Source organism: Drosophila subpulchrella, chromosome 3R (assembly GCF_014743375.2).
Source record: "Drosophila subpulchrella strain 33 F10 #4 breed RU33 chromosome 3R, RU_Dsub_v1.1 Primary Assembly, whole genome shotgun sequence".
In the NCBI taxonomy this organism is placed as follows: domain Eukaryota; kingdom Metazoa; phylum Arthropoda; class Insecta; order Diptera; family Drosophilidae; genus Drosophila; species Drosophila subpulchrella.
In genome coordinates, this window is record NC_050609.1 from 10,288,268 (window position 1) to 10,314,766 (window position 26,499).

General features: G+C 46.3%; 6 protein-coding genes across 13 annotated transcripts; 1 reads left to right on the forward strand and 5 right to left on the reverse strand.

The window, feature by feature from the left end:
* Window positions 1–346: 346 nt before the first annotated feature.
* Window positions 347–3,398, reverse strand: LOC119547311 (GPI ethanolamine phosphate transferase 1). Its single transcript, XM_037854112.1, has 2 exons — window positions 2,542–3,398; window positions 347–2,481 (listed from the first exon to the last, which is right to left on the reverse strand). The coding sequence occupies exons 1-2, from the start codon at window positions 3,320–3,322 to the stop codon at window positions 476–478; spliced, it is 2,787 nt and encodes a 928-aa protein (XP_037710040.1). The 5' UTR covers window positions 3,323–3,398; the 3' UTR covers window positions 347–475.
* Window positions 3,399–3,471: 73 nt separating this feature from the next.
* Window positions 3,472–13,788, reverse strand: LOC119547274 (protein winged eye). Of its 6 annotated transcripts, none has more exons than XM_037854076.1 (11): window positions 12,768–13,788; window positions 12,565–12,711; window positions 9,657–9,776; window positions 9,385–9,501; window positions 7,003–9,133; window positions 6,373–6,943; window positions 6,052–6,310; window positions 5,278–5,846; window positions 4,888–5,067; window positions 4,639–4,800; window positions 3,472–4,571 (listed from the first exon to the last, which is right to left on the reverse strand). In XM_037854076.1, the coding sequence occupies exons 1-11, from the start codon at window positions 13,201–13,203 to the stop codon at window positions 4,296–4,298; spliced, it is 4,968 nt and encodes a 1,655-aa protein (XP_037710004.1). In that variant the 5' UTR covers window positions 13,204–13,788; the 3' UTR covers window positions 3,472–4,295. The 6 variants fall into 6 exon arrangements, with proteins under 6 accessions (XP_037710004.1, XP_037709988.1, XP_037710012.1 ...); XM_037854060.1 differs by having other exon boundaries at window positions 5,278–5,873; XM_037854084.1 differs by having other exon boundaries at window positions 5,278–5,873; window positions 7,003–9,097; window positions 12,768–13,787.
* Window positions 13,789–14,320: 532 nt separating this feature from the next.
* Window positions 14,321–17,564, reverse strand: LOC119561854 (cytoplasmic aconitate hydratase). The gene is made up of 7 exons (XM_037875337.1): window positions 17,459–17,564; window positions 17,311–17,403; window positions 17,081–17,250; window positions 16,290–17,019; window positions 16,135–16,235; window positions 15,303–16,074; window positions 14,321–15,248 (listed from the first exon to the last, which is right to left on the reverse strand). Exons 1-7 carry the CDS (start codon window positions 17,469–17,471, stop codon window positions 14,419–14,421), a joined length of 2,709 nt encoding a protein of 902 aa, XP_037731265.1. The 5' UTR covers window positions 17,472–17,564; the 3' UTR covers window positions 14,321–14,418.
* Window positions 17,565–17,924: 360 nt separating this feature from the next.
* LOC119549057 (E3 ubiquitin-protein ligase Rnf220) lies at window positions 17,925–19,623 on the reverse strand. Its single transcript, XM_037856759.1, has one exon. It carries the CDS (start codon window positions 19,343–19,345, stop codon window positions 18,125–18,127), a length of 1,221 nt encoding a protein of 406 aa, XP_037712687.1. The 5' UTR covers window positions 19,346–19,623; the 3' UTR covers window positions 17,925–18,124.
* A 141-nt stretch (window positions 19,624–19,764) lies between these two features.
* On the forward strand, window positions 19,765–24,122 carry LOC119549085 (transmembrane protein 47). Of its 2 annotated transcripts, XM_037856815.1 has the most exons (7): window positions 19,765–19,907; window positions 21,873–22,133; window positions 22,210–22,285; window positions 22,341–22,527; window positions 22,606–22,755; window positions 22,815–22,877; window positions 22,944–24,122. In XM_037856815.1, the coding sequence occupies exons 3-7, from the start codon at window positions 22,235–22,237 to the stop codon at window positions 23,102–23,104; spliced, it is 612 nt and encodes a 203-aa protein (XP_037712743.1). In that variant the 5' UTR covers window positions 19,765–19,907; window positions 21,873–22,133; window positions 22,210–22,234; the 3' UTR covers window positions 23,105–24,122. The 2 variants fall into 2 exon arrangements, with proteins under 2 accessions (XP_037712743.1, XP_037712733.1); XM_037856805.1 differs by lacking the exon at window positions 21,873–22,133 and having other exon boundaries at window positions 19,784–20,273.
* Window positions 24,123–25,215: 1,093 nt separating this feature from the next.
* On the reverse strand, window positions 25,216–26,342 carry LOC119549100 (mitogen-activated protein kinase kinase kinase 7). 2 transcript variants are annotated; one of them, XM_037856847.1, is made up of 5 exons: window positions 26,292–26,342; window positions 25,937–26,236; window positions 25,702–25,881; window positions 25,508–25,643; window positions 25,216–25,445 (listed from the first exon to the last, which is right to left on the reverse strand). In XM_037856847.1, exons 1-5 carry the CDS (start codon window positions 26,340–26,342, stop codon window positions 25,276–25,278), a joined length of 837 nt encoding a protein of 278 aa, XP_037712775.1. In that variant the 3' UTR covers window positions 25,216–25,275. The 2 variants fall into 2 exon arrangements, with proteins under 2 accessions (XP_037712775.1, XP_037712767.1); XM_037856839.1 differs by having other exon boundaries at window positions 25,504–25,643.
* Window positions 26,343–26,499: the final 157 nt, after the last annotated feature.

Consider the following 26,499-nt stretch of genomic DNA (forward strand, 5'->3'; position numbering starts at 1 on the left):
TCGATAGACACGCATTCGTCAGGCTGTTTCTTGAGTAAATGGGTTATGGGGTCGGGTGTATTTTGGAAATCCCAAAACAGTTGCTCAACTAAACTACCAGTAGCCAGTTATGCCTCGCAAACTTTTTTATAACTTGTATTGCGGAAGTGAGATAATAATTACTTTGGTAAACTAAAACAACAAAAACATTTTGTATAGTTCATAAAAAAAGGTAACTCTTTTAGAAAGGAGCAAGTTTTCCACGCTGTATTCCTGGTAAACAGTTTATCCGACACGGAAGTTGTTGCACTAGTCGTATACTTAACTTCCTAAGATACTATCACTTTTTGTTTGATTAAACCTTTTCTTTACAATTTTAAATATTTTATTCATAACAATTTATTGCAACTACTGCATAGTCAAACAAATTTCTTTCTAAACAGCGACGAAGATTAAAAATAAATCCAGACAATTTTGGCACATCATTCGGGATAAGCTAAGCCTGACTGTCCCCAACTAAGGCAATAGCATTGTCGAGAACCTGGACTTGGGCTGTACGGGGTGGTTTAATTTCCGTGGTGTTGATAAGGAAAGCCTTAGCGATCCAGGAGCAGACAAGCAGGATAATGATAAAGACATGGGTCACTAGAAGACGGTCCAACGATTGGCGCACCTCCTGCCAGAAGCCTCGATTGTTCACAAAGTAGCAGAAGTACAGGCTCATGGTGTCGTTCATCAGGAACAGGCAGATAAAGATGGACCGGACATTTCTGCGACCAAAGGATACCAGAGCGTATATGCTTGACATAACGATAATTGACGGAATGAATATCTTTAGCAGTATAAAGGCCGCAATCATGTGAAGTTGAAATTGGGCGAAGAACAGTCGCGAGGTGATGGGTTTGAAGGTAAAGTTGAAGAACCAGTGGCCGGTTCCGAAGAAGGATACGTAGAAGTACAGCAAAATAAGCGCCGCATACCGATAGGATAGCCTCAGGTGCTCCAGTGGAGTCACGGGTGTTTCATTTTGAGGTTCCTCTTGTACTTGGTTCCCATCCTGATTTCCTTCTTCATCCGTATTCCTCTTTCTAATCTCCCTCGCTTTGTTGCTCTCTTCATAAAGTTCGAGGCCCAGCACAAACTCAGTTACCATAATCTGGACAAAGAGCGAAGCCATCGATATGGTTAGCATGATGTGAACCGTAAGCATATTGAAAATGATCAGCTCCAGGCGACGCTTTAGCTCCTTGGTCCCACTATAAGGGATAGATAAAAAGACAAAGGCCAGATACGACCAACATGCAGCATAAACATAGGTGCAGACTGGCTGATCCGTGTCCCACTGATAGATTCCATATGCTGATGCCAGAAGTGCTGCAATGTTGGTGATCCAAACTCGTTTCGCATGACGGTGCCTTAGGATTAAAGGACGTATCACGGATAGCACCATACTGAAGTACACCACGTGGCTTTTTTCCACATATTCTTCTATAGCATCGGTTATGAAATCCAAACTTGAGTTTTGCTTCACCACCAAAATTCCACTGAGCAGTATTACCAGAACAAGCCAGAAAAAGAACTTCAGGGAGGGTCTAAGGAAGGACCTGCGATTGTTGAGGCACACCAGCAGGAAGTAGAGCAGACCAATGTGGCTGTTGTGGAAGGCCATCAGTATCAAGAGGCCAGCGGGCACAACGATGCCCACCAGATGAAGGATGGGAAATTGGAACATAACTCCATTACCTTCCAGAGGACGTTCAGCCACGGCAATGGTGAGGATTCCAAATGGCAGCAACAGGTAGAAGGCCGTCAGGTAGGGCACCATCTGCAGTATCATTAACTCCAGGAGCAGCAATCCGCCCAAGGCCATCAGGAGAGTGCTCCATGATAGAAATCCCCTCCGCTCGGATCGCGGTTGGATGGACTCCCGTGTGAATTGCACCAGCAGGAGATAGAACCACACCAAATAGGAGGCAGTGGTGGCCACCAGAAGGGGCAGGTGATAATACCCATGATAGTACTCCAAACATTCCTGAGCAACCTTGGCTGTCTTCTGAGAAATCTTCAGAGCCTGCTCGTAGTGTTGCTCGGCCACCAGAAATTGTATCCTTAGCGCGTAACCATCAATCTGCGCCGAGTCCAGGCCCTCAAATTTGGGCAGCCACGTATAAAGAATGCCGTCCTCATGCCGCTTTATGAGAATCCTGGCCTGCGCCAAGAGCTGCATCGCATTCAAGTGGAGAGCCTGGAGTTCGTACTGAATGCTGGTATTCAGGAATCCCAGGGGCAACAGGGCTATGTTGTTCATAGGAGGTGGAAGCCCAATCAAAGCGGACATTAGAGGTGCCAGTTGTGTCTGTTCCAACTGATACAGGGGTAGAGTAAGTCCCTCGTTATTGGCAGTAAAGTTCTGGCCGGGATCGGGGGCCACGTCCTTAACACCAGATCCCCAGAGAATAAAGGGGGTTTCCACTTCGCGATCTCCGCCACCGCCGTGCTGACCTAAAATATAAGGTATCGTAGGTAATGGTGAAGAACTGGATTATTAAAGGTCTAACACACCCGCATCATTCATGCCATGATCCGCTGTCAATAGATAAGCAGTGCGACTATCGTTAAAAACGCTCTCGAAGAGCTCGTAGGTCTGCCGGATACCCCGTTGAGTGAAGTTCAGCTTTTCCTGGAAACTCGCGCCGTAAGGTGTAAAGGCGTGGCCGGCCAGGTCGATATCGGCTAAATACACAAAGAACACCACCGAGGTGGCATTCCGCAATGGTCGCACATTCTCCTCCTTGGTCAGGAAGTTGCGCACCTTGTTGAAAATCCATTCATCCAACCGTAGTCTGCCCGAAATTTCCGACCTGCAGAAGGTTTCGAAGCGCAATGGGGCACCACCGGTGGGCAGGTGGGTAAAGACTTTGGCAACCACATCCTGGGTCCAGCCAAAGGCGTTCCTGCTGCGATTGAAGACGGTATCGAAAGTAGATGGGTTCCAGCCAAAGTTTGTGAGTGCCGCAGCGGGATCTTCATTGAATCCCCCGAAGATGGCGATATGCCCCGGTCTGGTTACCGTCGGAGGGCAGGCACGCGATATGCCAACTAACCCGTGCTCGATGAAGAGCTCCCGCAGATCCGGAACTGCACTGCAGTTATGCGCCAAGACAGACTCCGCCCTCAAACCATCCACCACAAAAACCACCAGTCGATCCGCCGGCGGTTCCAAGCCCAGTTCACGCAGTGTACTAAGAGGATTAAGATCCGACAACACGGTCGATTGGAAGTAGATGCTCAGGATGGAGCCCAGCAGCAAGAGATGCACCACCAAGGCCTGAACACTCCACATTTCTATAATATGTATGTAAACTGTTCAAAATAAAAAATGTATGTATACAAGGTATTATTTGAACTAAATTTCTAAGGTTGTCTTACACTCCGAACATAAAAAATATATTTTTGAATAGTCTTCCCTTTACAAAATCCAAAAGACAGCGATTTCAATATATCTGGCAAGTTTATTGATGTAATTAAAGATAGGTTTGATTTTATACGTTGCTGTTCTTCTTGAATAAACGAACTGTAAATATTCAACACACACAATCTGCTTGATCTCTCATTTATCATCTATACTTATTCTCTCCTCTGTACACATCAACATCTGGTTTTGTTTTGCTATCACATTGAATTGTTACATTTATAGTAGTAGTTGCTGCATGTTGCCTGCTTAAAATCTTTAAAACACGTTTTAAATTTCATCTGAAACATGTAGGTATACACGTAAATTAACAAGTGTTTCACATATCTGTAGCTATAGCTTGGGTTCTAAATGTGGACTGTGTTTATCTGTGGTTGGTTGGTTGTGTTGTTATGTGTTGTGTTCGAAGGGTCAAAGGATCAAAGGGGATGTAGAAGCACACATTTCGTTTGTAAACTTTCGCTGAACTTGAAGTGAATTAAGTTTGTCGTCATCGAAGCGCTTTTCAAGTTTTGTTTTTTTCATTTTTTTTTTTACAAAATTAGACTTAAAATTGCTTGCGCTTCTCGTAACTACACATTAATTTAGTGGTTGTTGCTTAGTTCCTTGTTCTCTCTCGTTTTTTCTCTCGCCAGTGTCCTTTTTTGTTGTTTTTGCTTACAATTTTTTGAGTTCACGAAATACATAATACATTTAAAATATATAGAAATAATATTTGTATACATATAGGTATATATCTGCTCTCCATCTTTTCACGTATAGTAAAATATATGTATAATGTATATATATTGTATATATATAGATCTGTATGCACTATGCCTAACCACGCCTATCCACTTTTCGCTTAATCCTCGGTAGTAGTTTCTGTAGTAGTAGTAGTATTATTTGTATCCTGCAGCTCTTCGAGAGTTGGAATATCGTCTTGTAGTTTTAGCACTTGTAACCTTGGGTTATAGTGCCCGGCTAAATAATATGTATCATTGTTATCGTATATGGATTGATATTGCTTCGAATCGGCACCGAATTTGTCGAAATAACTGCCAAACTGCAGCACCTCGCACCGATGCGAAATTGTCTGCACATCGTTCTCATCCTCGTGCGGCGATTCAAATAGAGCACCCTTTTTAAAGTAAATAAATAATGATTATAACTTTGCCTCTGGATAATAGTTTTAAGGACTGGCTTACCGGAAATTTCAACTTTGGACAGCCGGTCGTCTCCTCCGGATGATAGAACCACGCCACTCGCACCACCTTGTTGCCCGTGGTCGTTTCCCACATGGACTCGATGCGCCCGATATAGGGTCGATCTGGTCTGCCCGTCGATAGAAATACTGCACTGTCCCCGACCTAAAATCCAAAAAAAAAAAAAAAAAAATTAATTTTGTTTTATTATTCAAATCGTTTTGTACTGAAAATATAATTGAGTGCCCTTACCGTGATAGTCTCCTTTCCCCTTTTGATTGTTTTGTAAAATTGCTTTCTGGCGCGTCCTTTGACGCCCGCCTTGCGATAGGCGGTACCATACCAACCCCACAGCTGCCGTTCCGGCAGGAAGGCGGCTATCTTGCTGCTTCCCTTGGAGTTGTTATGTTCAACCAGATCGTCGCCCTTGGCCTGAGGGTAAAAAAGTGGGATTATTTCAACCCTGCAATTATCGCAGCTCATTGTATTGCAATCTACTAATGAAATGATTCGGATTTTCTAAAGCAAATATTAGTTATTCCATTATTTAAAATAACAAATGTTATGCGTTTAATTGCCGAAAAGATTATCAGTAGTTTACATTCATGTTTGGTAAATACTGAGCAATTAGCGGCAACCTACCTCATCGGATATCTCTGACATGAGATTGGATGCCGTCTCCTCTTCCATCTCCAACTGCTCTGTCTTGACTTTCACCTCCACCTTGACACGATTCGTGGTTGGCGCTGGTGCTGCTGACATCTCTGTAGAAGGAGCCTCTATCGTTTCCTGCGCTGCCGCAGAAAAGTCCTGCTGAACTACTTGTTGCTCTGGCTCCTCGCTGCCATTCTTGCGGTGATGTTTCTTGTGCTTCTTGCGCTTCTTGTGCTTGTGGTGCTTCCGAGCGGCATCCTCTGCAACGATACCTTCGCCAGTTGCAGCTGGATCAGCACCACCATTGGTAGCCGTGGCCGGATTAAGGCCATTTTGAGCCTTGGACATCTTCTTGAGACTCTTCTTGAGGCGCTTCTTCTCACTGCGCTGCGTAAAGAGCTCCATAGTGGCGGCCAGCGATGTGGTGTTATCGCTACTCATCCCCAGGCTGTGATGACTATGCGAATCCTCGCAGCCGGGCACGTTTAAGTGGTCCTGCGTGACTCCTCCGGGGCCACTTTCACCCCCGCGCAGAGCGCTTCGCTTCTGCTTGCCTACTGAGTAGAGGGGATTATCGTTGTACTCTGTTCCAAGGGGTTGGAGGGGAAGGTTGGGCAGGAGCAACGAAAACAACAAAGAAGTAAATAAGGAGGCACGCGCACAAGAAACTAATGATAGGACAGAGGGTCGTGGATTAAAAACGTTTATAGCCACAGGCTATACATAGTTTTATACCCACAAATGTGCGAAGTATATATATACCTGCTATGGGATAATCGCTGAGCAGCAGGCGGATGTTCTGCAAGCGGATCCTGCCGCTGTCACCGTCGTCGAACTCCACACTGACAAAGTCCGGCGCTGTTGTTACCGAATGTGTTGTGCTGCCGGCCGTTCCATCGTCCACTTGCTCGGAGTCGATGGCCCGTCCTGGATAGAGGCATCGATATTGCTGACTCCAGTAGGCACATAATCGCGTACCCACTGGCACACTCTCCACGCTCTTCGGCGCCACCTCGAGGATCTAAAAGGATTTGATGAATCAGAAAAGTTGCAAGATTATACAAATTATCTATGTCCACTCACCGTGTCCTTGAGTATATCCTCGCGGGACATCACATGCGACTTGTTACCGCGCTCGCCGTCCAATGTGATCGAGTACACATCGGGCGGGCGCAAGGGCTTCATCACGCCCGCATAGAAGAGACCGCCCATATCGGTGAGGACACGGGTCTCATCGCGATACAGGTGCTCGCTGGTCAGCTGCAGTTCACGGTCAATCCCGCTGACCCGCCGTTTAGCCTCCGTGGCCGTTGGTTGCTCTCCAGCGGCTCCGCTGGCTATCGCTTTCATCTTCCGCTGCTTTCGCGCCGCAGAAGCCGCCTGCTTGGTGGAGGGTGAGCCGGAGACGGAAGTCGCAGAGGTAGTTGGGGTTATGGCAACGGCCGCGTCCAGTGCACTGGGCTCCAGGCGGACGAACGACGAGGTACTCGGTGAGTTGCTGCTGGGCAAGGGATTGTGCTCCGGTTGGGGCTGCTGCAGGGACGGCGGTGGGGGGAACGAGTGCGTCTTGTCCGGGAATCGCAAGAAAGTGGACGTCTGGAGGTTACTGCTCGAAAACTTCGGGAACTTGTAGTCGCGCAGCGGGGATGAGGTTCTGAAGGAATAGAATTGTATAAGCTTTATGTAAATGAGCCTCAACAGTAAACCACTTACCCCAGGACACTAGACAGCGTAATCTGTGGCTGTGGCAGACCAGGTGGTGGCTGCACCACTTGCATCTGCACAGCTGCCTGCTGTTGTTGCAGTAGGAGTTGCTGCTTGGAGCACTTCTTCTTTTTCTTGTGCTTGGAAATCTCGTCCAGCTTCCGCTTCTTCTTGCGATACTGCCGCGTGACGTCCGCCAGTCGCATACGCATGCTGGTGTCCATGATGCTGAAGACCTCCTGGCCAAAGCGCTGTGCGTAGCTGGGATCCATGGCGTGGAGAGCACTGCGCAGCTCCGACTGCAGCTGCTCGTCCTGCAGGTCCACGTCCTCCTCCGCCGGGGCAGCCAACTGCTGACGGCTGCTGCTGTGGCGCCGCTTCTTTTTGCTCTTCTTGCTGCAACGCGCCGACTTGCGGCTATCGCTGCCCGAGGACTTGGAATGTTTGTGCTTCTTGCGCTTTACGGGAGTCAACTCGGCCACGGTACCAGCCGACGTAGATGGCAGCTCGATGCCCTGCATCGAGGGAAATCCGGGCGAGCTTAATGGCATCTGAAAGGAGGAGGAGGAGGAGGGGAAGACGGAACCCTGCGACTGGCCAAAGGCGAAACAGGACTTGGCCTCAAAGGCCGGCGGCGACGTGGCCGTCGTTTCCAGCGTCTGCGGCGTAGGAGTGGGCGTCCGCGACGAGGGCGTGGCAAAGAGACTGCTGCCCTGCACAACCTCCTCCTGGATCCGTTGCTCGGCAAGGGCGCACAACAGCTTGAGGCCACCCAGAGGTTCCGGCGCTGGCGTGGGCTCCATTTCCAGCATGGGCGGCGTAGGCTCTGGGGGCATGAGTTCCACAGGCTGCGGCGGCGGTGGCGATTGCTCCACATGCTCCACCGGCTCCTGCTTAACTCTCAACATCGGCTTGCTATTGGTGCTTATGTTCGAGAGCAGCTCCAAACCGGTCAGGTCCTCGGGGGTTTCTTGATCAGCCTGCGTGGCTTGGGACATCGTTTCTATGGGTTCCGGGGGAGTCTGCTCTGCTGACTCTTCCTGGCTGGCACTGGGTATGTCACTGGGTTCGGTCTGGGTATGGCACTCGGTCGGCTGGGTATGGCTGGCTTCACTGGGCTTGGTAAGTTCCAGCGGCTGAATAAGGGAGGTGGGTGCAAAGGCTTCCACTGCCGGATCCTGGGGCTTCGCTGGACCCGGGAAGCTCTCGTCCTCACTGCAAACGGGCGTGTCCGTCTGTATATTAACATCCTGCATCTGCGGTAGAAGTTGGGTCGATCCCGACACCGACATCTCCGACAGACGGGGTGGTGTCTGCGGCGTCAGCGGTGCATGGAGCTTATAGTTTAGCGCCGCTTCATCACAGACCGCCGGCAGAGGCGTGGCTGTGGGCAACTCTCCACCGTTGCCATGCATCGAAAGGTTGAGCAATGCCGGCGTGGGCGTAGTCATGGCAGCCGACTGGAAGAGATGGTGGGGCGTCCCTTGGCCCAGGGAAGACGGCTCCATGGTGGCCGACGTGGGCGGCGTGGGCAGGCGCATCAGATTGAGGGCCTGCTCCTTGTCCCGCGCCGCCTCGAGCGGCACTAGAGGTGGCAGGGCCAGAGGCATCGAGTACTCCTCCTTCATTCCCGGCGGCGGCAGGGAGAGAAGCGAAGGAATCCCGTGCTGACCAGTAGCCAAACTAAGGAAACGAGAGCTGCTAGCACTCAGACTGCTGCTGGAACTCAAGCTGCTGGCTGCGTTGCCGCTTGGCGTGACCCCCGAACCGGCGGCCAGGCTCAGATTGATGGTGGAATTGGTGGTGGTGGTGCTGGTCTGTTGATTGCTGTGCTGGCACATTGTCGAGCTGCCCGTCGCCGTGGCCGCGGCGGCCAAGTACAGCTGCAGGGAGGCATACGATGGCGTGGTGCTCAGCGCCTGGTGGCCGCCCATCGAGGGGAAGATGAAGTTGGGCAAGCTGGACAAATTGGGCGTCGGCTGCAGCGAGGCAGCTGCTGCGGCGGCGGCAGCAGCAGCGGAGTGACCACCAGGAGCCGGCGCCTGGGGGATGTAGGCCGAGGGCCAGACAAAGGCCGCCGCAGCCGCCGCCTGTTGGAACGGATCTGTGGGCGTTAAGAGGGGAAAATTTGATATGCCTGCTGTGCATGGGCGTGGTAGCGATTCAGAGTAGTCGGAGATTCGGGTTTTTTGGAGATTGGAGTTTGGAGTTGTCGAGGGAGTGGCGGAGGCGGAGGCGGAGGCAGAGGGAGAGAAGCGCAGTTTAAAAGCATGAATTAGTTTTGTTTTGGCGAATCGAGTTTCGAAATCAAATTAACCTAGGACACCTAGGAGGGTGCTGGCATGCGGAGTGCGTATGTGGAGATCTTCGCCGATCCTCGGGCTGACTTACCGAGCGCTGTTGGGCCGGCCGGCAGCAGCACCACCTGTCCGCGACTGGCCTCCCGCGAGTACTGCAGGCCCACCGTGGCGGGCGACATGGAAATCACTGATTCAATGGGTAATGCATCTACAAAACGCAACGGAAAAGAGAGAACCAAAATAGAGAGAAGGAGACAGCGTGTGACAGAGAGCTCTGATTTGTTTTTTATCTTGTTTTTTTTTTTTTGGGGGGGATCTGGTTATTGGCATGCTCTGGAGGGGATTGGGGGTGGGAAAACTCACTTGGATACTGCCAGAAGGTCGAGGGCGCTCGGTTCAGAGCCAGTTCCTCGGCGGTGGCCGTGCCGGTGGTCATCAAGTCGCCGTTGCCCGTAAAGTACAGATTCCCGCAACTGGTGGCACCTACAAGTGAAAAGTAAACAGAATCCTTGATTATTTGGCGCTTTTTTTCTTTGTGGTGAAAACGAAGTTAAAATTCTGCTAAGGACCTGCCAACCTCTCTGCTCGGCGTTCGTTTGTTTAATAAACTTTCGGGCCTGCCGTGTAACTTTAGTTGTAAGCGAGCATGTGTATGTATACGTGAAATATTGCAGTGTCCTTGAACTATGCATTTGGTGACCGCCCGCGCTCCCGCCCGCCCTCAACCACCCACTCATCCATCCATCCATCCACCCAACTTTAACACATCACAACCCACCCCCGAAACTGCGGCTGGATAATTTTACAAAAATTCGATTAAACCGAACGTGATGCTCTGTAATTGCATTATATTAAGGGATCCCAAGTATTGAGAAAGCCACCACCACCGCCTCAGAAACGATATGAATGACAAGTATTCGGCCGAGTCCCATCTCCGAAACGCAATTAGAGCTACATCTTTTGACAAGTGATTTGTATCGGGCTGCGGAACTACCCAGCCAAACGTTTATAAATAGCCTGTGACTTCGAGAGCAGGCAGAACGGAAGGAAAAAAATAATAATAACCAAAGCCGTGGCAAACGGCGACTCTGCCATATGGTCGTGTACCCAGTCCATTTCGACGTGTCATGTTGCTAGGTCCTGTCCCGTGCACGGTACTCAGCTTCCTCTAGTTTCCCATCCCCGGGAAACCAGTCGAGCATCGCAGCTAGAGCTAGAGCATCCCTTGTGGCTGCCGTCCTCCATGTTCCTGGTTTCCCCTCCAGATCCCTGACTACTTCTAAGCAACAGCCACCGCTAACTTGTCTGAAAAAACACCCACCAGTGCACCGGCCATGAGTAATCTGTCTTTAGATTCCCGCTCTGATGTTCCTCAGCCCCCCGCTGGAGCTTCAGCATCAGCTTCAGCTTCGGTGGAGCGTGATAACGAAGCCGAAGCCCCCAATGCCCTGCTCACTGCCGAACCATGAGTAATCCCCAAACTTTTGCACAAACTTTTGGTTTTTCCAGAAATGAAAAGTACATTTCAAGACCGCAAAAATAGCTTTGCATAACCTAAAATTTATCAAATGGAAACTTTTCTGCAGTTTTAAATATAAGAAAATACAAAACAACATCGCTTTCTTTTGAATTTCTATACCAGCTTTAGGACTTTATGATAACCTCTTAGCTGAATGGCCATTTTTATAAAAGATATTAGGGAAAGATAAGAATTATAGTATGGAAAAGATACGGTTTTATTAAGGCGTAGTAGTATTAGATATAAAAAACAAAATTCCCCACACGCAACAATGAGTTTGTGTTTTGTATTTTTATAAAGCATTGAACGTGTAGTTTTATATATATGCATATAAAAATCCCCCATGCAACTAGGTTACACTTTCTTGAGCTATTATCATTGGCTATTTCTGGAAAACACGTGTTGGTTCTTAAAAATAATTTGGTTTAAAGTCCTTTTTAGCTTTTAGATATTCGTTTCCTGTTTCTTGTTATTATACTTATGTTATTACCTATGTACAATAATTTATTCTCTATATTTCGAGCTATATATTTTAAAATTCTGAAAAGGATAACATCAAAAAACTTTAGGGATTAAAGGAAAAGAATAACTGCTTCAAAAATGTCACATCTGGTAATATTTTCTCCATAATCTGACAGCCCTCGACAATAGTTGTTATTTCAAAGATCGTAAAAAAATCAAATCGAGGGTTATGGTTTATTATTGCACCATTAACAAGCTTCAAAAATAATCCCGAAAATAGAATCTGACCGGGTTTACCGACAAAACACCCCCAAGAAGCCAAACATATTTAATGTGCCCATCAGAAGAGCAGTTCCAAGTCGGCCAAAGTCAAAGGCAAAGCCTCCCTTCTAGAATCGCAATGTGTTTCACTTTCGTTTTATTTCCGCTTTAGAAGTTCGTATGATTTACCACCGGTTTCCTTGAGTCCGCAAGGGAGGGAACCGGGAAGAGTCGCTTTGAGTCGAATCGACTCGATTCGGTGGCTGTCACAACAACGACAGCCGCACAACAGGCGGCCATCATATGATCCCTGCCCTCTCAACTCTGACGGGCTGTTTACGGCGGAGGCGACACCCTCGGCTTTCACTCACTGAAGGAATTCCGCACAACGTTCAGCGTTTGCCAGCAATCTTATTAGTGGCATAATTGAACGACGTCCACGTCCTGGCACTAAAGCATCATATAACGTTGCCCCTTGGGAACGCGAACGCTTCTTTCATTAGCGGCGCTCAAATCTGGTGCCTCAATTGAATTAGATGCCCAGAAGGTACACGGTGGAAAAGGTATGATACGATATGATAATGAGTTTGAAAAGTGGACATACCCAGGATCATAATGGGGAGAAGTTCTAGCATTTCAATGCGATATTTAAGAATTTAAGTATTATACAAATAAAATATGCAAATTCCTAATTTTATGAGATACAACTTTCAGTATACACAATACAAAAAGTAAAAGAAGGAAAATAAAATGTAAACCTGATAGTTTGGTGTCGTAGGCAGAAGCTCTATAGTTCTAGAAATTTCTAATCACATTCAAAATGGATGGTTCCAAAACAAAAACCTTATAGAATTTTAAAATTGTAGGATATTTAGAGATAGTCGCGACGAATTCAGATAATTTCGAATTCTTTAGGTACTAAAAGGTAACATTTTTTATAGAATACCCCGATTATACTTCCTATTAAAACTTGGTTGGCAGATAACTCGGTATTCAGCGGCATTTCTCGCTGTGTAGCTTGGCACTCACCGAGGTCAGCGACGCGTATGCCGAAGCAGTTCATGTCCTTGTTGAGTGGTGGCTGCAGGGGCATCGTGGCGGGGGTGTTTAGAGCTGGCACCAGGGCTTCCTGCGGCCGTTTCCTGGCCACGGCGATGCCAATGGGCACGGAGTTGCCTGGCGGAATAGACATTAGCCAGAGGACTCTTGACCAGCGATTGGCTGACACCTACCTGAGGACTTCTCCAGTTCCGAGACCTTTGGCGAGGGTGCCTCTATTTTGACGAGAGTGGTCAGGGTGGAGGAGGACATGGTCTTCGAGGAGGCGGTCATCGAGGCGGAGGACAGACCCTGATGATTCACCTGCTGCTGCTGCTGATGCTGCTGTTGGTGGCAATTGTTGGAGCTGATCTCGGACACCTGGCAGGGCTCCCTCTTAATCTGCACAAAGGTGTACGAGGAGTTGGTCTGCTGATGGTGATGTTGTTGTTGCAGGGGAGCTGCCGTTCCCGCCGCAAAGCCTCCGAACTGGTCCAGCTGCAGCTGGGCAGGATGTGCGCCAGGATGCGATACTGCTGCACTGGTGGGCACCAAAAAGGTCGCCGTGGCGGTGGTGGCGCTCAGGATGTCGGCGGCACTGCTGTTGGCGCCCGGATTATAGGTGGCCATTGGGTGGCGGTAGCGCTATCTCTACGTGGATCTCTATACTTTTGGATCTCGTGGCTATATCTATTTCACTATATATCTTACAGGCCACGACTAAACACTAAACGTCCATTATCCGCACACACACACACACACACTAGCACTGGCCCACACACACACGCGCACACAGTCTACATTTTTACAGGTTTTCGCTGCCTCTCGGATGCAACATTGGAACATTGGCTACTGGGCCTGCGGCAATTGCCCGTAAACAAATGACATAATCCAAAGCGACGCGACGCCACTGGGCACTCTCGATCTTCTATATAGGTCGTCGGATCCGCAGCACCCACCGATCCAAGTGTGCTTGCCCAAAATAAAAACCCTGTGCGATCCGAGATCTTTTTTTTTTTTTTGGTATGTGGGGAGGCGGCGGAGGCGGAGGCGCCACTTTCCTGCTGCGTTGTTGCGTTTTCTCGCGGCTATTTCAACTGTATTTCGCGCACTGGCTGTGGAATATTGGAGTATTGGCCTACGCGCGATCTGTTGCCTTATTTGTGTTTTTCTTTGCGAATTGGGAATCAAAATCCTCTGGAGAAACGTAAGTGTCGTTCGCCCTCCGCAAGACTACGTAAGAAAAACGTAAGTGTCGGCAAAACGTAAGCCAACGTAGGTGTCAGTAAAAAAGAAGATAGCCTCAGCGTAAGTGTCAGTGAAAAAGGGAGATGCAAGATGCGAACGTAAGTGTCAACAAAACGTAAGCCAACGTAAGTGTCAGTAAAAAAGGGAGATGCAATTACGGTCGATGATTCACCCGCAGGCGTTAGGCAATTCTGCAACGACTGGTTTGGCTGTCGACGGTTCTGTCATCGATAAAACAAAGAGCGGGTATTTTAAAAAAGGATGTTTGGTTTAAAAATACTTCGTAAAACTAAATATAAAACTAACTTTCCCTACGCTAAGCTTACAGGTCACATCTGTTACATTTTGTAATTGTTTTTATTAGCAACTATTTTCCAATTATCTATTTGGAATCTTTCTCAAACCAAATATGGGAATACTCCCAACTTAGGTGAACTAAAATTGTACGCTTATTTTTAAAACATAAACACCTAGTTAAAAGATACGAAATCATCACCTCTCAGGTGATGTGTCAATCTTTATTTTCCGTCACAAAATAACAAATAACCGCCAATAAAAATGCACATGGAATATAGAAGTTAGCGAATGCACTAATCACTAATCCAGCATTTTGCGGATCATGTAGTTTAGAATGCCTCCGTTCTTGTAGTAGGTAATGTCCACCTCGGTGTCGAAGCGCAAGGTGGTCTCAAAGACCACGCCATCGGCCTCGACTGTGATTCTCTGGCCCGGCTTCAGTTCGCCTTCGGGCAGGGCAATGTTGTAGAGCTCCTTGCCAGTCAGATTCAGGGTTTCTGCGCTCTGTCCCGGCAGGAACTGCAAAGGAATGATGCCCATGCCGACCAGATTGGAGCGGTGAATGCGCTCGTACGACTCTGCGATTACCGCCTTGATGCCCAGCAGGAATGGCCCCTTGGCGGCCCAATCGCGGGAGCTTCCACTGCCGTAGTCCTTGCCCACGACCAGAACTAGAGGCGTTTCCTCGCCCGCATACCGCTCCGCCGCATCGAAGATATCCATCTCCTCGCCACTGGGCACGTGCAGGGTGTTGGGTCCGGTTTTAGAGGCCAGTTTGTTCACCAGGCGGATGTTGGCAAAGGTTCCACGGGCCATCACAGCATCATTGCCACGTCTGGAGCCGTACGAATTGAAATCGCGAGGGGTCAGACCGCGCTCTGATAAATAACGCGCTGCAGGACTCCTCCGGGCAATGGATCCGGCTGGTGAGATGTGATCGGTGGTCACCGAGTCACCCAGCAGCAGCAGACAGCGAGCCTTTTCGATGCTTTTCAGCTGGGGCAGGTCCCTGGACATTCCCTCGAAGAAGGGCGGACGTTTGATATAGGTCGATACTCCACTCCAGGGATACAACTTGCCATCGGACACCTCTAGCGTCTGCCAGTCCTTGGATCCCAGCTGGATTTTGCCTGTTAAGAAGGATATATATAAATATATAGATCATAATAGCTTAGCTAACTCACTGTAAACCTCCTGGAACATGGCGGGAATGACGTGCTTGTGCTCCACCTCCTGAATCTCGCTGCGCGTAGGCCAAATATCGCGCAGGAACACCTCCTTGCCGTTGGCATCCACGCCCAGTGGCTCAGTTTCAAAATCAATATCCACCCGGCCGGCTATGGCGTAAGCGATTACCAGCAGTGGACTGGCCAGGTAGTTGGCCCTGGTATTGGGATGTATGCGACCCTCAAAGTTGCGGTTTCCCGACAGAACTCCACAGCAGACCAGTCCGTTCTTCTCGATGGTGTTCACCACGTTCTCATCAAGCGGTCCTGAGTTCCCGATGCAGGTCATGCAGCCATAGCCTACAATATCGAAGCCCAGCTGCTCCAGGTAGGGAATCACCCCGGATTCTCGGAGATAGTAAGTAACAACCCCAGAGCCAGGTGACAATGAGGTCTTGATATAAGGCAGGATACTCAAGCCCTTCTCCACGGCATTCTTGGCCAGAAGACCTGCGCCCAACATCACCGAAGGATTGGAGGTGTTCGTGCAGGAAGTAATGGCCGCAATCACTACAGATCCGTGGCCAATCTTATAAGTCTTTCCATCGTCCCACTGGAAATCGCCACTGGCAGTCAAGGCACTTGGTGGTACGGCGAATCCCTTGAAGCCCACGGGACTGGTAAGGCACGATTTAAAGTCCTCGCACATGCTGGAGACCGAGACGCGATCATGCGGCCGCTTGGGTCCCGAAACCGAGGTGACCACGGTGGACAAATCCAGAGTGATGGACTGCAAGGAACAGAAACGAATGATGAGTGTGTGTCTAATATATACCTGAATACAACCAACCTCTGTATACAGGGGATCCTGGTCCTCAAGGGCATAGTCACGCAGCTGTCGCGTAGCCTTTAAATATTGCCTGATGATGTCGATCTTCTTTTCGGAGCGATCTGGTAAACAATATCCATGAATATACAATATCTATATTGAATAGGTAAACTCACTGGTTTGCCGCATGTAACTGAGCGTGTTCTCATCGATGGGGAAATAGCCCACAGTGGCTCCATATTCCGGGCACATATTGCTGATGGTGGCGCGATCGGCAATGCTCAGCTCCGCCACGCCGGGACCATAGAACTCCACGAACTTGCCCACGACGCCCAGCTGACGCAAATGCTTGGTGATGGTCAGCACAAGATCAGTGGAGGTGGCCAGTGGGCCCAGTTTCCCCTCCAGCTTATAGCCAATCACCTCGGGCAGCAGCATGGAGATGGACTGGCCCAACATCACGGCCTCCGCCTCGATGCCACCAACGCCCCAGCCCAGCACACCCAAACCATTGATCATGGTGGTATGGGAGTCGGTTCCCACGACGCTATCAGGATACAGGATTTTGGAACCATCGCTGGAATCCTCATTCTCGAAAACCACTCGGGCTAGATACTCCAGGTTCACCTGGTGAACAATACCAGAGCCGGGTGGCACAATCAGCATATTGTCAAAGGCACGGGCTCCCCATTTGAGGAATGTGAAGCGTTCCTTGTTGCGCTGGAACTCCAACGACTCGTTCTTGGTCAATGCGTCCGAGGAGCGGACAAAATCCACCTGAACTGAGTGGTCGATGACCAGATCGGCGGGGCAGATGGGATTGATTTTCTCAGGATTGCCGCCCAGTTGGCGGACCGCATCCCGCATAGCAGCGAAGTCCACGACGGCGGGAACGCCAGTAAAGTCCTAAAATGGAGAAATACCTTTAGAAGGAACATAAATGTATAGATGAATTTCCGATCCCAACCTGCAAAATAACACGCGCCGGCTTGAAGGAGACCTCCACATCGCTGGTTCCCTGCTTCAACGATGGTGTCCATCCCAGGATGCTCTGCACATCCTTCTCCAGCACATGGAAATTGTCGCAGTTGCGCACCGCGGATTCCAGCAGAACGCGAATGGAAAAGGGCAGTGAATCTGCGCAGCGTAATAATAATAATAAAGATAACAAAAACATTGATAAAGTTGACTATTTACCATATTTGTTGTCGATGGAGGGCAGATCAAAATACCTGTAGACACTGCCATCCTGGGTGAAAGACTCCTGGAACTGGGCAAAGGGATTGGCACCTGCAAAAGAAGACAGGATTAGCTTACAGATCACTTATTCCCAGTTAAATCCCACCGGAGCCGGACATGGTGGAGAAATTGGGCAGAAAACCAGGCAAAGTGAATTAGGGATGAACGCGTGAGAAACTTTTACAAAACAAAACGATGTACAAGTTGATAAATTATAATTTTTCAATTAATTAATTAATTAATTTTTATAAAGTTCGTTTGGTCTTTTTACAACGAAGCTTTAGACAAGAAAATAAACTCCGAAATAGCATGTTTAAATATAACGATACGTTATACTGACCTATCGGCTATCGATAACTGACTATAAAAACCAGACAATACACAGTAAAAATATTTTATTAAAAAAATAAATTAATTATCTAAAATGAATATAAAAATAATAAAATGTTGCACAGCATATAATAAATTATGTTTCTCTGAATAAAGAGAATTTCAATTATTGAATATTTATATTTTGTTTGGAACGCTTTTTTGATAGATCAATGCTAATATCAGGGATATAACTCAATGCGTATTCTTACAACTGATGTTTTCTGTAGTTTATTGTAATAGTTACATGTTAAGCTTATTGTAATGTCACGTAATATAATCGGTATCTGTTATCTATATAAATAATATGTATACGGTTATCATCTAGATCTGCGTTAGTAGCAAAGCCGGGTTCGTGGCGGAAGCAGTTCGGCAGCGGGGATAACAAGTCGATTGTGGACGCCTACAGGTAGATGCGTCGCAGGTCCTTCGGCGTCGTGATCGAATTGCACTGAGGGCACAGCTTTCGAGCACCCAGGGTCTGCAGCCAACACTGCTCGCAGTGGACGTGCCAGCAGGACACGGAGATGGCGGGATTCTTGTAGTCATCAATGCAGATCAGGCACTTGTACTTTCCCTGCGCCTGCTTCTCGTAGAGCCGCAGCTTTGCCTTCAGTGACTCGATGACCTGCTGCTGGTTCTGGGAGGCGGATCGCGTGGACCGCGACGTGGATGGCTCCTCTCTGGCTGGTGGCGCCTCCACGTTGCTGGCATGGGCAGTCTCTTGTTCGGCGGCTTCGTTGGAATGATTTGCCTTGGGCCCGTCGCTGGAGGAGATTAGGCGGCGCACATAGCTGGTCACATCTGCCTCGGAGACATTTCCCTCTGTGTCCTCGTTGACCAGCGGTATCACATCGCCCTCGCCATACTGCGTTGGCCCGTAGATGTGCGTGTCATCCTCGTCCACATTAAGATCCTCGTCCTCGTCCTCCTGCGCCTGCTGGCTGCCATTATACTTGATTGTCTGGCCCAGACCCAAGGCAGAGTAGCCTCCCTGAACGAGGGTGGACACGCGAATGCGCTTCTGTCCCGCCCACTCGTACTCCTCATATTCCTCGCTGTCCTCAGAGTCATCGCTGGAATGCCGCTCCCCATTGGCCTGGCCGTTCCGTCGGCTCTGGCGCAGGCACTGATTGACATGCTCCTGAATGTTGGATTGCGGAAAGTTGTGATTGCACACGGGGCAGGTGGGTTGGCTGGCTTCTGGAGCGGCTGAGGGTGGAGGAGCGGCAGCTGCCGGAGGCGGAGGAGCTGACGCTGCGGGATTAGGAGCAACTGCTGCAGGAGGTGATGGACCAGGAGAGGCCGGACGCTTCCTAGTGCGCTGGCGCTGACGGGCCTGCCGGTTGCGCTGCACTCGCTGGAACACACTCCACGGCTGTCTGCCTCCCGATCCAGATCCGGATCCTGGAGACGCGGATGCTGCAGTTGACCCGGCGGATTGGGCCGCCGGATTGGCGACCCTTATGGGATTGTGCAATCGCTCCATCTCCACTTGGCAGTGATCGGCCACCTGACTGCGCTTGATCTTCACGTCGCATGTGGGACAGATCACGTCGTCGTCGCCGCTGCCGGTCAAATGCTGGGCGAAGTTCTCGCCGTTGGACACAGTGTCCGTGGCCATGAATTCCTGGGGTCCACCGCGGTCTCTTAGGGACAGAATCAGGATTCTACGGATCGTTCTAGGATATTGTTTTGTTCGATAATCTGGCCAAGCCACGCGACGCCGAGTTCTTACGTTCTCGTACTATGGCAAATGGTCACACTGCTTTCGGGATTAATTATCCCGGTAAAAATGGTCATTCGATTTTGACGTCCGCGATAAATATCGGATAGTTTATCTTACCGTCAATTGTGCATTTTAAATTTAATTAAATTTTTAATTACACTGAATTAAATTAACGTAATTTTGTATTTCTTGACATATAATCAAAAAAGATATTCGATTTTTTGTTACCTCCTCGATATAGCAGTAGTGATGGTAAAGTTAATTAATCGATATTCACACGTTAATTATCGCTAGTGGCAACTCTGCCTACATCGATGAGTCGAAAATACATCGATTTTTGTTCCAGCTCTATGAGGGAAGCAAAACATTATTTTCGTTATTTTTATTTTTTGATTAAAAAGTCGGTGGTCGAGGAACATGTGAATGTGGAAAAGCGACAGAGCTTTTCGAGCAGATTGTAAGTGCACAGGTAGAACCGAACGGCGGAAAACCATTTGGCGAAAGTGAAAAGAGTGTGAAAAGGCAGCGAAAAGAGAATAGAGAAAAAATATAGCAGCCAGTTTCGAGGGCGTGTGTGTGTGTGTGTGCGTGACATATTGTTTAAAGCGGAAAAAACAACAAACGTAGAAAGAAAAAGAAGAACAACAATGCAGCAGCAACAACAATATCAGCAGCAGCAAGGCAGCCTTGTTGGCTACAACAACAAAATGAACGTCTTGCCCAATTACACGCTCAGCGGAATGAGCTCCTTTGATGCCGAATCGCTGCCAGATTACTCAGAATTTGATTCCGAATCGGTAACTCTGGACTATTACAAGGAAAGGTATATTCCTGAACTAAAACAGTTTGCATTTTGTTTTGCTTCCGTTTCCCCCAAACACACACAACAAATTTACATACGTACATACATATATAGAAATACCCTCGCCCTTGTCATTGTTGTTGTTTTGCATTTGGCCGTTTGCCCCAATTTTGCCTGCCGTTACAGTTACGTTCTATATAGCAATTAACCGTTATGATCCTGTTGCCATGCCACTCACCCACACACGCACACACACCAGCACACAAAGTCCGTACTCGCTCATCTGCGAAATTGTTGTTGTTTTCATTGAAGATTTCTAGCCGCTAAAAATAAAACTAAACCATCTACGTCTGTCCCGTCGAAATATCTCGAGATTCCCCAGATATATGAACACAGGGGATATGCATAGATATAAACGTGTCTCAGTTCGCGTATCTGCATCTCTAAGATATTAAAAATTGGCAAGGAAACGTGCGAATGTTCGATATCGGCGTGGCGAAGTTTGTATACCCTTCTGTCTGAATATTAAAACCACCAATCAAACAGCTCAATATCCGATTTTAATTAAATATATTATGTACTTCCGGTATCATATAAATGATTTATTAGAAGAATTAAAAAACAAGAATTTTATAATAAGTTCGACTGATCTTTTCTATGCCACAAAAAGTTAGGATGTGATCAGAAAGATTTTTAAACATTGTTTGAGAATACGAACTATGTATTTCAAACATTTCAGGTCCTTAGTTTTTAAGATGACACGAGGACTGGTAAGGCTGATCAGGATGCTGATATATACTTCTTAGCAAATACAAAATATTGTACTTTTACCTAGGGTATAACAATGGAATGCGAATGGGTAATTAGCCTGTCTGCATTTCCAGCATTGAAATTGCTTAGTTGCAGTTGCCGCGCAGCATAATTTATGTGGGGACTGCACCTTAGCACCCCAGCTTCCGTCTTTTGTCATTGGGCTTCCCCCTTAACAGACTCAAATATTCAGCCGCGCTTCTGTCTGTCACAATAGAGCGATTTTAATTTCAACAATCCGAACTCATTCAACTGTGGCAACGCATTGTTTTGCAAATTGCGACGGTTAATCCATGACATACATTGGTGCCTACAATTGTGGTCAAAAAAATATACATGTATAATTAAAACAGGCTCTTTTAACCAAATTACAAGCGAATTTTGATGAATAAAATGTGTGTTCAGATAACTTGTATTTATATAATTGGCTTTAAAATATACAAATTAAAGCATTCCAGCATTTTTGTGCATTTCCTTATCCTATGTGTATTCACTTTTATTACAAATTCAAAAGTTGTAAGAGCTTTTGTAATTTTATAGACAGAATTGTACTAAATCTTTAAGTTAAACACCCTTGTAGCCGCAGATGGGATTTGGTGTATTCCCGTAAACCCCATAATAGTTTGCCATTGTCTTTGTCGATGTTGTTGCTCGTGTTGTTTTTGCATGTTGCTGCTGCTTTCTTAACTGCCTTGCTGAAAACACAGATGTTGTACGAACGTTGTGCTCCAGTCGCTCTAATCGAATGTCACCAATTTCTCTATTTCCTGCCCTGCTAACAAACGATCCATCCCACCTTTCGTAATACAGATGTTGAACGGGCTGCTTCCGCCAGCAATTTGAAATTCGAAACGCATTGGAAAAACCTCAGCGCGCAAACCAAAAGCAATAAAACGCCAATTGAAGCATTTATATTAGATTGTTAAAGCCAACCGGCGTAGCATTTACTCGCCTGCCCCGAAAAATAAAACCCTTCCAACATCCCATTAAGCAAAACTAACCAAGAAACGCATTGAAACGCATTCCAATTAGTAGCTGCGGGCAGCACTTTGCCTGCATATAGTCGATAAGGTGAGTTTGACTGGCCTGTGAAGCTAGTAAATATATTCCTCCCACCCACATTTAATAATAATTATTATGTATGCAGTGTTCTACGTCCACCAGCGGAGAAAATGGCGCCGACAACCACGATTGAGACCATCACAATCACGAGGCCGCTGAAGGTATGCTCTTAACTTAAAGCTTTAGATTGGTTAACCGATTTCTCCGGCTTCACAGGTGATTGCATTTATCTGCGGCGTCATCGTGGTGGTTTTGATGATCATGGCCCTAGCATCCACAGACTGGCTGATGGCCTCCGACTGGCGGCAGGGTCTCTTTGTGCACTGCATCGAGGACGATTCGGTGGCGCCGCTGCCTTTCAACATCCAGGATCCACCAGGTTGCTACTGGACCCGCGATGTGGGTATGTATAGATCGTTATACCAGATCAAACTGAACCCATATACGATACTAAATCATAAAAATTTCTAATATCCCAAAGGCTACATCAAGGCCACAGCCGCTCTTTGCATCATCACGCTAATAACGGACGTTATTGCCACAGTACTGACTGGTCTGGGCCTGAAGACGCAGAACCATAATCTTAAATATAAGTTCTATCGTATAGCGGTATTGGTGATGCTCGTATCCTGTAAGAAACTAGTTAAATTGATGATATCAGCATGTGCTAAAGTTTATTTTATGTTGCAGTGCTGGCCGTGTTGTCCGCTTTGATCGTGTATCCAGTTTGCTTTGCCGGCGAACTAACCATGGGTATGATTGCCACAATCTTTTGAGAACAACTTCTTGAGATACTTATATATATATTTCGCATTTCAGCCAATCGGCGAGTCTGGGAATTCGGCTGGGCCTATGGCGTCGGCTGGGGCGCGGCCATCTTCCTTTTCGGAGCCGTCGTTCTGCTGCTCTGCGACAAGGAGTCGGAGGAGATCTACTATAAGGAGAGGAAAATCGTACATGAAAACCAAATGCGCGCCTAGGCAAGGCCGCACGACCTGCCTGACGTCGTTCTGTAGACTAAGTATATAGCAACCAACCAACAACAACAAACAACACACACAGACACATAGATTTCGATTTAAATCAGACTCAAGAACAGAAGCAATTTGCAGCTAAACGAATGTGTTATAATTATAATTGTGTATATCATGTCCATTTCAAACCAAAAATCCGTAGCCATCAGCCACCCCACCAACCATCTCATAGTACTCGGCATTTGTTTAGATGAGGTTTCCCCAATGAGTTTATATTTTGTGTTCGTTTCGAAAGGTAATCGTAGACAAGCCACAAACACACGACCCACATCTATCATGTAGTCAGTCACATGTATGTACGTCTAGGAATTCTGAAAGCTAATCGCATTAACCAAACCCCCCGTATATACAATTGCATGCCCAATGAGTTCCACAACATTTGTAGTCGACTTCTAGAGCTTGCTTTTCGGTAGAAAACTGTCAGCAGGTGGCAGTTGAAATTAGACCTCCTACAATATTGTACTCATACTCAGCTACATATACATAGCAATGTACTCCCCATGTATCTCAAACCTAATCGTGAGCAGAATCCAAATTAGAATTTTTATATGTACGTAATCGAGAGACTAGGTAACCACGACATTATTAATCCACAATGTCATCGTCATTGTCAACGTTTCACGCCGATTACGCTTTCAAAAACTATTTTGTTTGTGCTCTACAGATCCGTTTCGAATATTAAAAATTATGTGTTTGTCCCAGTGTATTGTGCGACTAACACCAATTGTACTCGAATATTGTGTTGCTCTTTTACCTTTTGTAAAATAGTTTAACCTAGCTGTCCAGTACCCAACTCGTACTTGAATGTCCGTTCAGTTATTGTTTAAGCCGTCTTTTAAGTGTATTCAATCTTTTGTAACCACCTATTCTTTAATAATTTATTTATATTTGTGTTCTTACCACACCCGAAACATATCACATACAAATGACAACAATAAAACGTTTTTGACACCTTTTGTTAACACTTTAAGAATTTACTTTATTTAAAATCCTACCTGGCTAGTTTAAGTTTTTTTACCTTAATAATAAGTTTCTTTATTAGAAAATCAGCATAAGGTATGAGTATTGGCGATAACGCAGCAACTATAAGTAAGCCATCCTTTTCTATACTTAAATAATATCTCAGTTAATCCCTCAAAATTCGTCCATTAAATCTCGCAATCAAATCATATTGTCGCCTATTTTGGATTATGTTTTGTTTGTTTCTTATTTGAATGCAAACATTTCGATTAGACGCCGAAATTAAGTGAAGCAAATGCAACCAAAATTGAATGCGACCTAAATTACAACAATACAAAGGGAATATATATGCTTGAACATCCATATATACCATATATATGAAGACATTGAACAAATCGTAGGCAGGAACGTGCGGTGAAAAAAAGACGAAACGAAAACAATTATAGCGAGTATAAAGACAACAATTATACCAAACCAATTGAATTAATTAAACTATGCTTACATACACGCATGTTTATATATAGATATATATATATAAGTTTAACGTATGTAACATTTATTAAAAACGAAAAACAAAAGGAAACCTATGATTAACGAGAAAATTATACTCCAAAACGAAACTCTACGAAACGTTACAGTTTTCCATTGTGTAACTAACCAACACATGAGCGAGGATCATTTTGTTTTAACAAGCAAGCAAAATATATATACAAACACATATGAATATATTTATTAAAACGTTTTAACATTTAATTTTTTAAATTTACATTTGATAGAACAAAAAAACAAATGAAGAGTATAAGTAAAATTATCAAACGTATTGCTAGTGATTCATATACTGTAAAACATATGCCTAGATCATATTTTATAAATTCCCTATATGCATACCTATACCCGCAGCTAACGAAAATAACAAACTATGTATTTCCGCAAATTGTACTACAGTTCACTGGATGTAACCTTGAATTGAATATTTGGCGCCCAAATCCCCCAAGAGCATCTAACACCCATCCCACCCTTGTCCTATCCGCGTAATCCATACAGTGACCCATACAATGTAAATATTTCAGGAGAGTTTTCAAGAAAATAAAATAGTGTTTAACGTTCACATAGATAGCTGATTATTATTACTGATTGGTTGTTCAAAAATGTTTTGATTACAAATCCAGAGGTTGTATTGGTCCAGCTTCACTGACAAACCTTTCCATGATATAAGCAATAAGTTCCATTGTATGTCTCCTTTGAGGATTCGTGCTCCAACAAGTGTCAATTAAACTAATTACATCCTCGGGGCAGGAGGTAATACTATTTAACGGCGGCCTCTCACCTGTAAAAATAATATTATCCTTGCTTTGAGTGGAATAATTGATACTTAACACGATTACTTGCCTCCATTAATTGCCAGGCTCAAGGCAAAAGTACCATCATGTTGTTCAAAAGGCTCCTTGCGCGATAATATTTCCCAAAAAGTAATCGCCCAACTGTAGACGTCACACTTTTCAGTAAAGGGGAGTCCATCCAAAACCTTTGGAAAGATTTTCTTATTTACCTACTTTTTAGTTTGTAGATTGAAGATCACGTACCTCAGGTGGTTTGTATTTGCAGGTTCCTGCGTTCTGAGATATTGATTGGGATAGGTCTACGACTGTGCCAAAATCGCAGACCTTCAGTCTGAGACCCTTTTGACACAGCAGAGCATTGAGTGGCTTGATATCGCGATGAATGACGGCGTGAGGTGTAATGGCATGTAGATAAGCTACTGCCTATAAAGAACATTTGTATTACTCAGCTCTCAACTTTCCTGATAAACCGGCATACCTGAGCGATCTGGTAAGCCCAGCTGAAGGCGTGAGCATGAGAATAACTTGGTCTCGAGCCCTCATGTAGAAATTTGTGCAGAGATCCTCCATCAACGTATTCCATGAGCATAAGAAAGCTGTCCTCGTCCTTGGATATTCCGTAGAGTTTAACGATATTTACATGGCTGACCCTTGAGAGGTGGTTAACCTCTCTCTGAATTTTTCTGCTTTCACGGCCCGGTATTATCCTCTTCACTGCAATCTCAATATTTCTCCACCTTGCACTATAAACGTGGCCATAAAATCCTGAACCTATTAGCTAAAATGTAGGCACCATTCTTAATCAAAAATTGCTTTTAAGGCTTGCTACAAACATTTCCAATTTTTAACTCTTGATAGGGAATTTCCTCTACTGCCGCGTCCATGTCTTCTCAACTGCCAAGTTATCACTAATTTCTAATCGGTAAAAGTTTGCCAATTTATGTGCGATAAGCTCACTGCGCTTTGAGCTATCTTTGGTTGACGCTTATCACCAAAAATAGCGTTGAAATCTTATCAACTTCGATTATTCTGCACTTCGCT

Bases quoted from the DNA above. Each gene is read 5' to 3' on its own strand.
- LOC119547311 (XM_037854112.1), bottom strand. From the start codon at position 3,322: ATGTGGAGTGTTCAGGCCTTGGTGGTGCATCTCTTGCTGCTGGGCTCC. The intron at 2,482-2,541 runs GTGTGTTAGACC...CTTATATTTTAG, and splicing joins TCATGGCATGAATGATGCGG to GTCAGCACGGCGGTGGCGGA.
- LOC119549100 (XM_037856847.1), bottom strand. From the start codon at position 26,342: ATGGACGCGGCAGTAGAGGAAATTCCCTATCAAGAGTTAAAAATTGGA. The intron at 25,882-25,936 runs GTATGCCGGTTT...TGTTCTTTATAG, and splicing joins GGGCTTACCAGATCGCTCAG to GCAGTAGCTTATCTACATGC. The intron at 25,644-25,701 runs GTACGTGATCTT...ATCTTTCCAAAG, and splicing joins GCAAATACAAACCACCTGAG to GTTTTGGATGGACTCCCCTT.
- LOC119561854 (XM_037875337.1), bottom strand. The intron at 17,020-17,080 runs GTTGGGATCGGA...TCTCCATTTTAG, and splicing joins CGGCGCGTGTTATTTTGCAG to GACTTTACTGGCGTTCCCGC. The intron at 16,075-16,134 runs GTTGGTTGTATT...TGTTCCTTGCAG, and splicing joins AGGATCCCCTGTATACAGAG to TCCATCACTCTGGATTTGTC.
- LOC119549057 (XM_037856759.1), bottom strand. From the start codon at position 19,345: ATGGCCACGGACACTGTGTCCAACGGCGAGAACTTCGCCCAGCATTTG.
- LOC119547274 (XM_037854060.1), bottom strand. From the start codon at position 13,203: ATGGCCACCTATAATCCGGGCGCCAACAGCAGTGCCGCCGACATCCTG. The intron at 12,712-12,767 runs GTAGGTGTCAGC...CTATTCCGCCAG, and splicing joins GGAACTGGAGAAGTCCTCAG to GCAACTCCGTGCCCATTGGC. The intron at 6,944-7,002 runs GTAAGTGGTTTA...CTATTCCTTCAG, and splicing joins ACGCTGTCTAGTGTCCTGGG to AACCTCATCCCCGCTGCGCG.
- LOC119549085 (XM_037856805.1), top strand. From the start codon at position 20,098: ATGCAGCAGCAACAACAATATCAGCAGCAGCAAGGCAGCCTTGTTGGC. The intron at 22,286-22,340 runs GTATGCTCTTAA...CCGGCTTCACAG, and splicing joins CAATCACGAGGCCGCTGAAG to GTGATTGCATTTATCTGCGG. The intron at 22,756-22,814 runs GTAAGAAACTAG...TTTATGTTGCAG, and splicing joins ATTGGTGATGCTCGTATCCT to TGCTGGCCGTGTTGTCCGCT.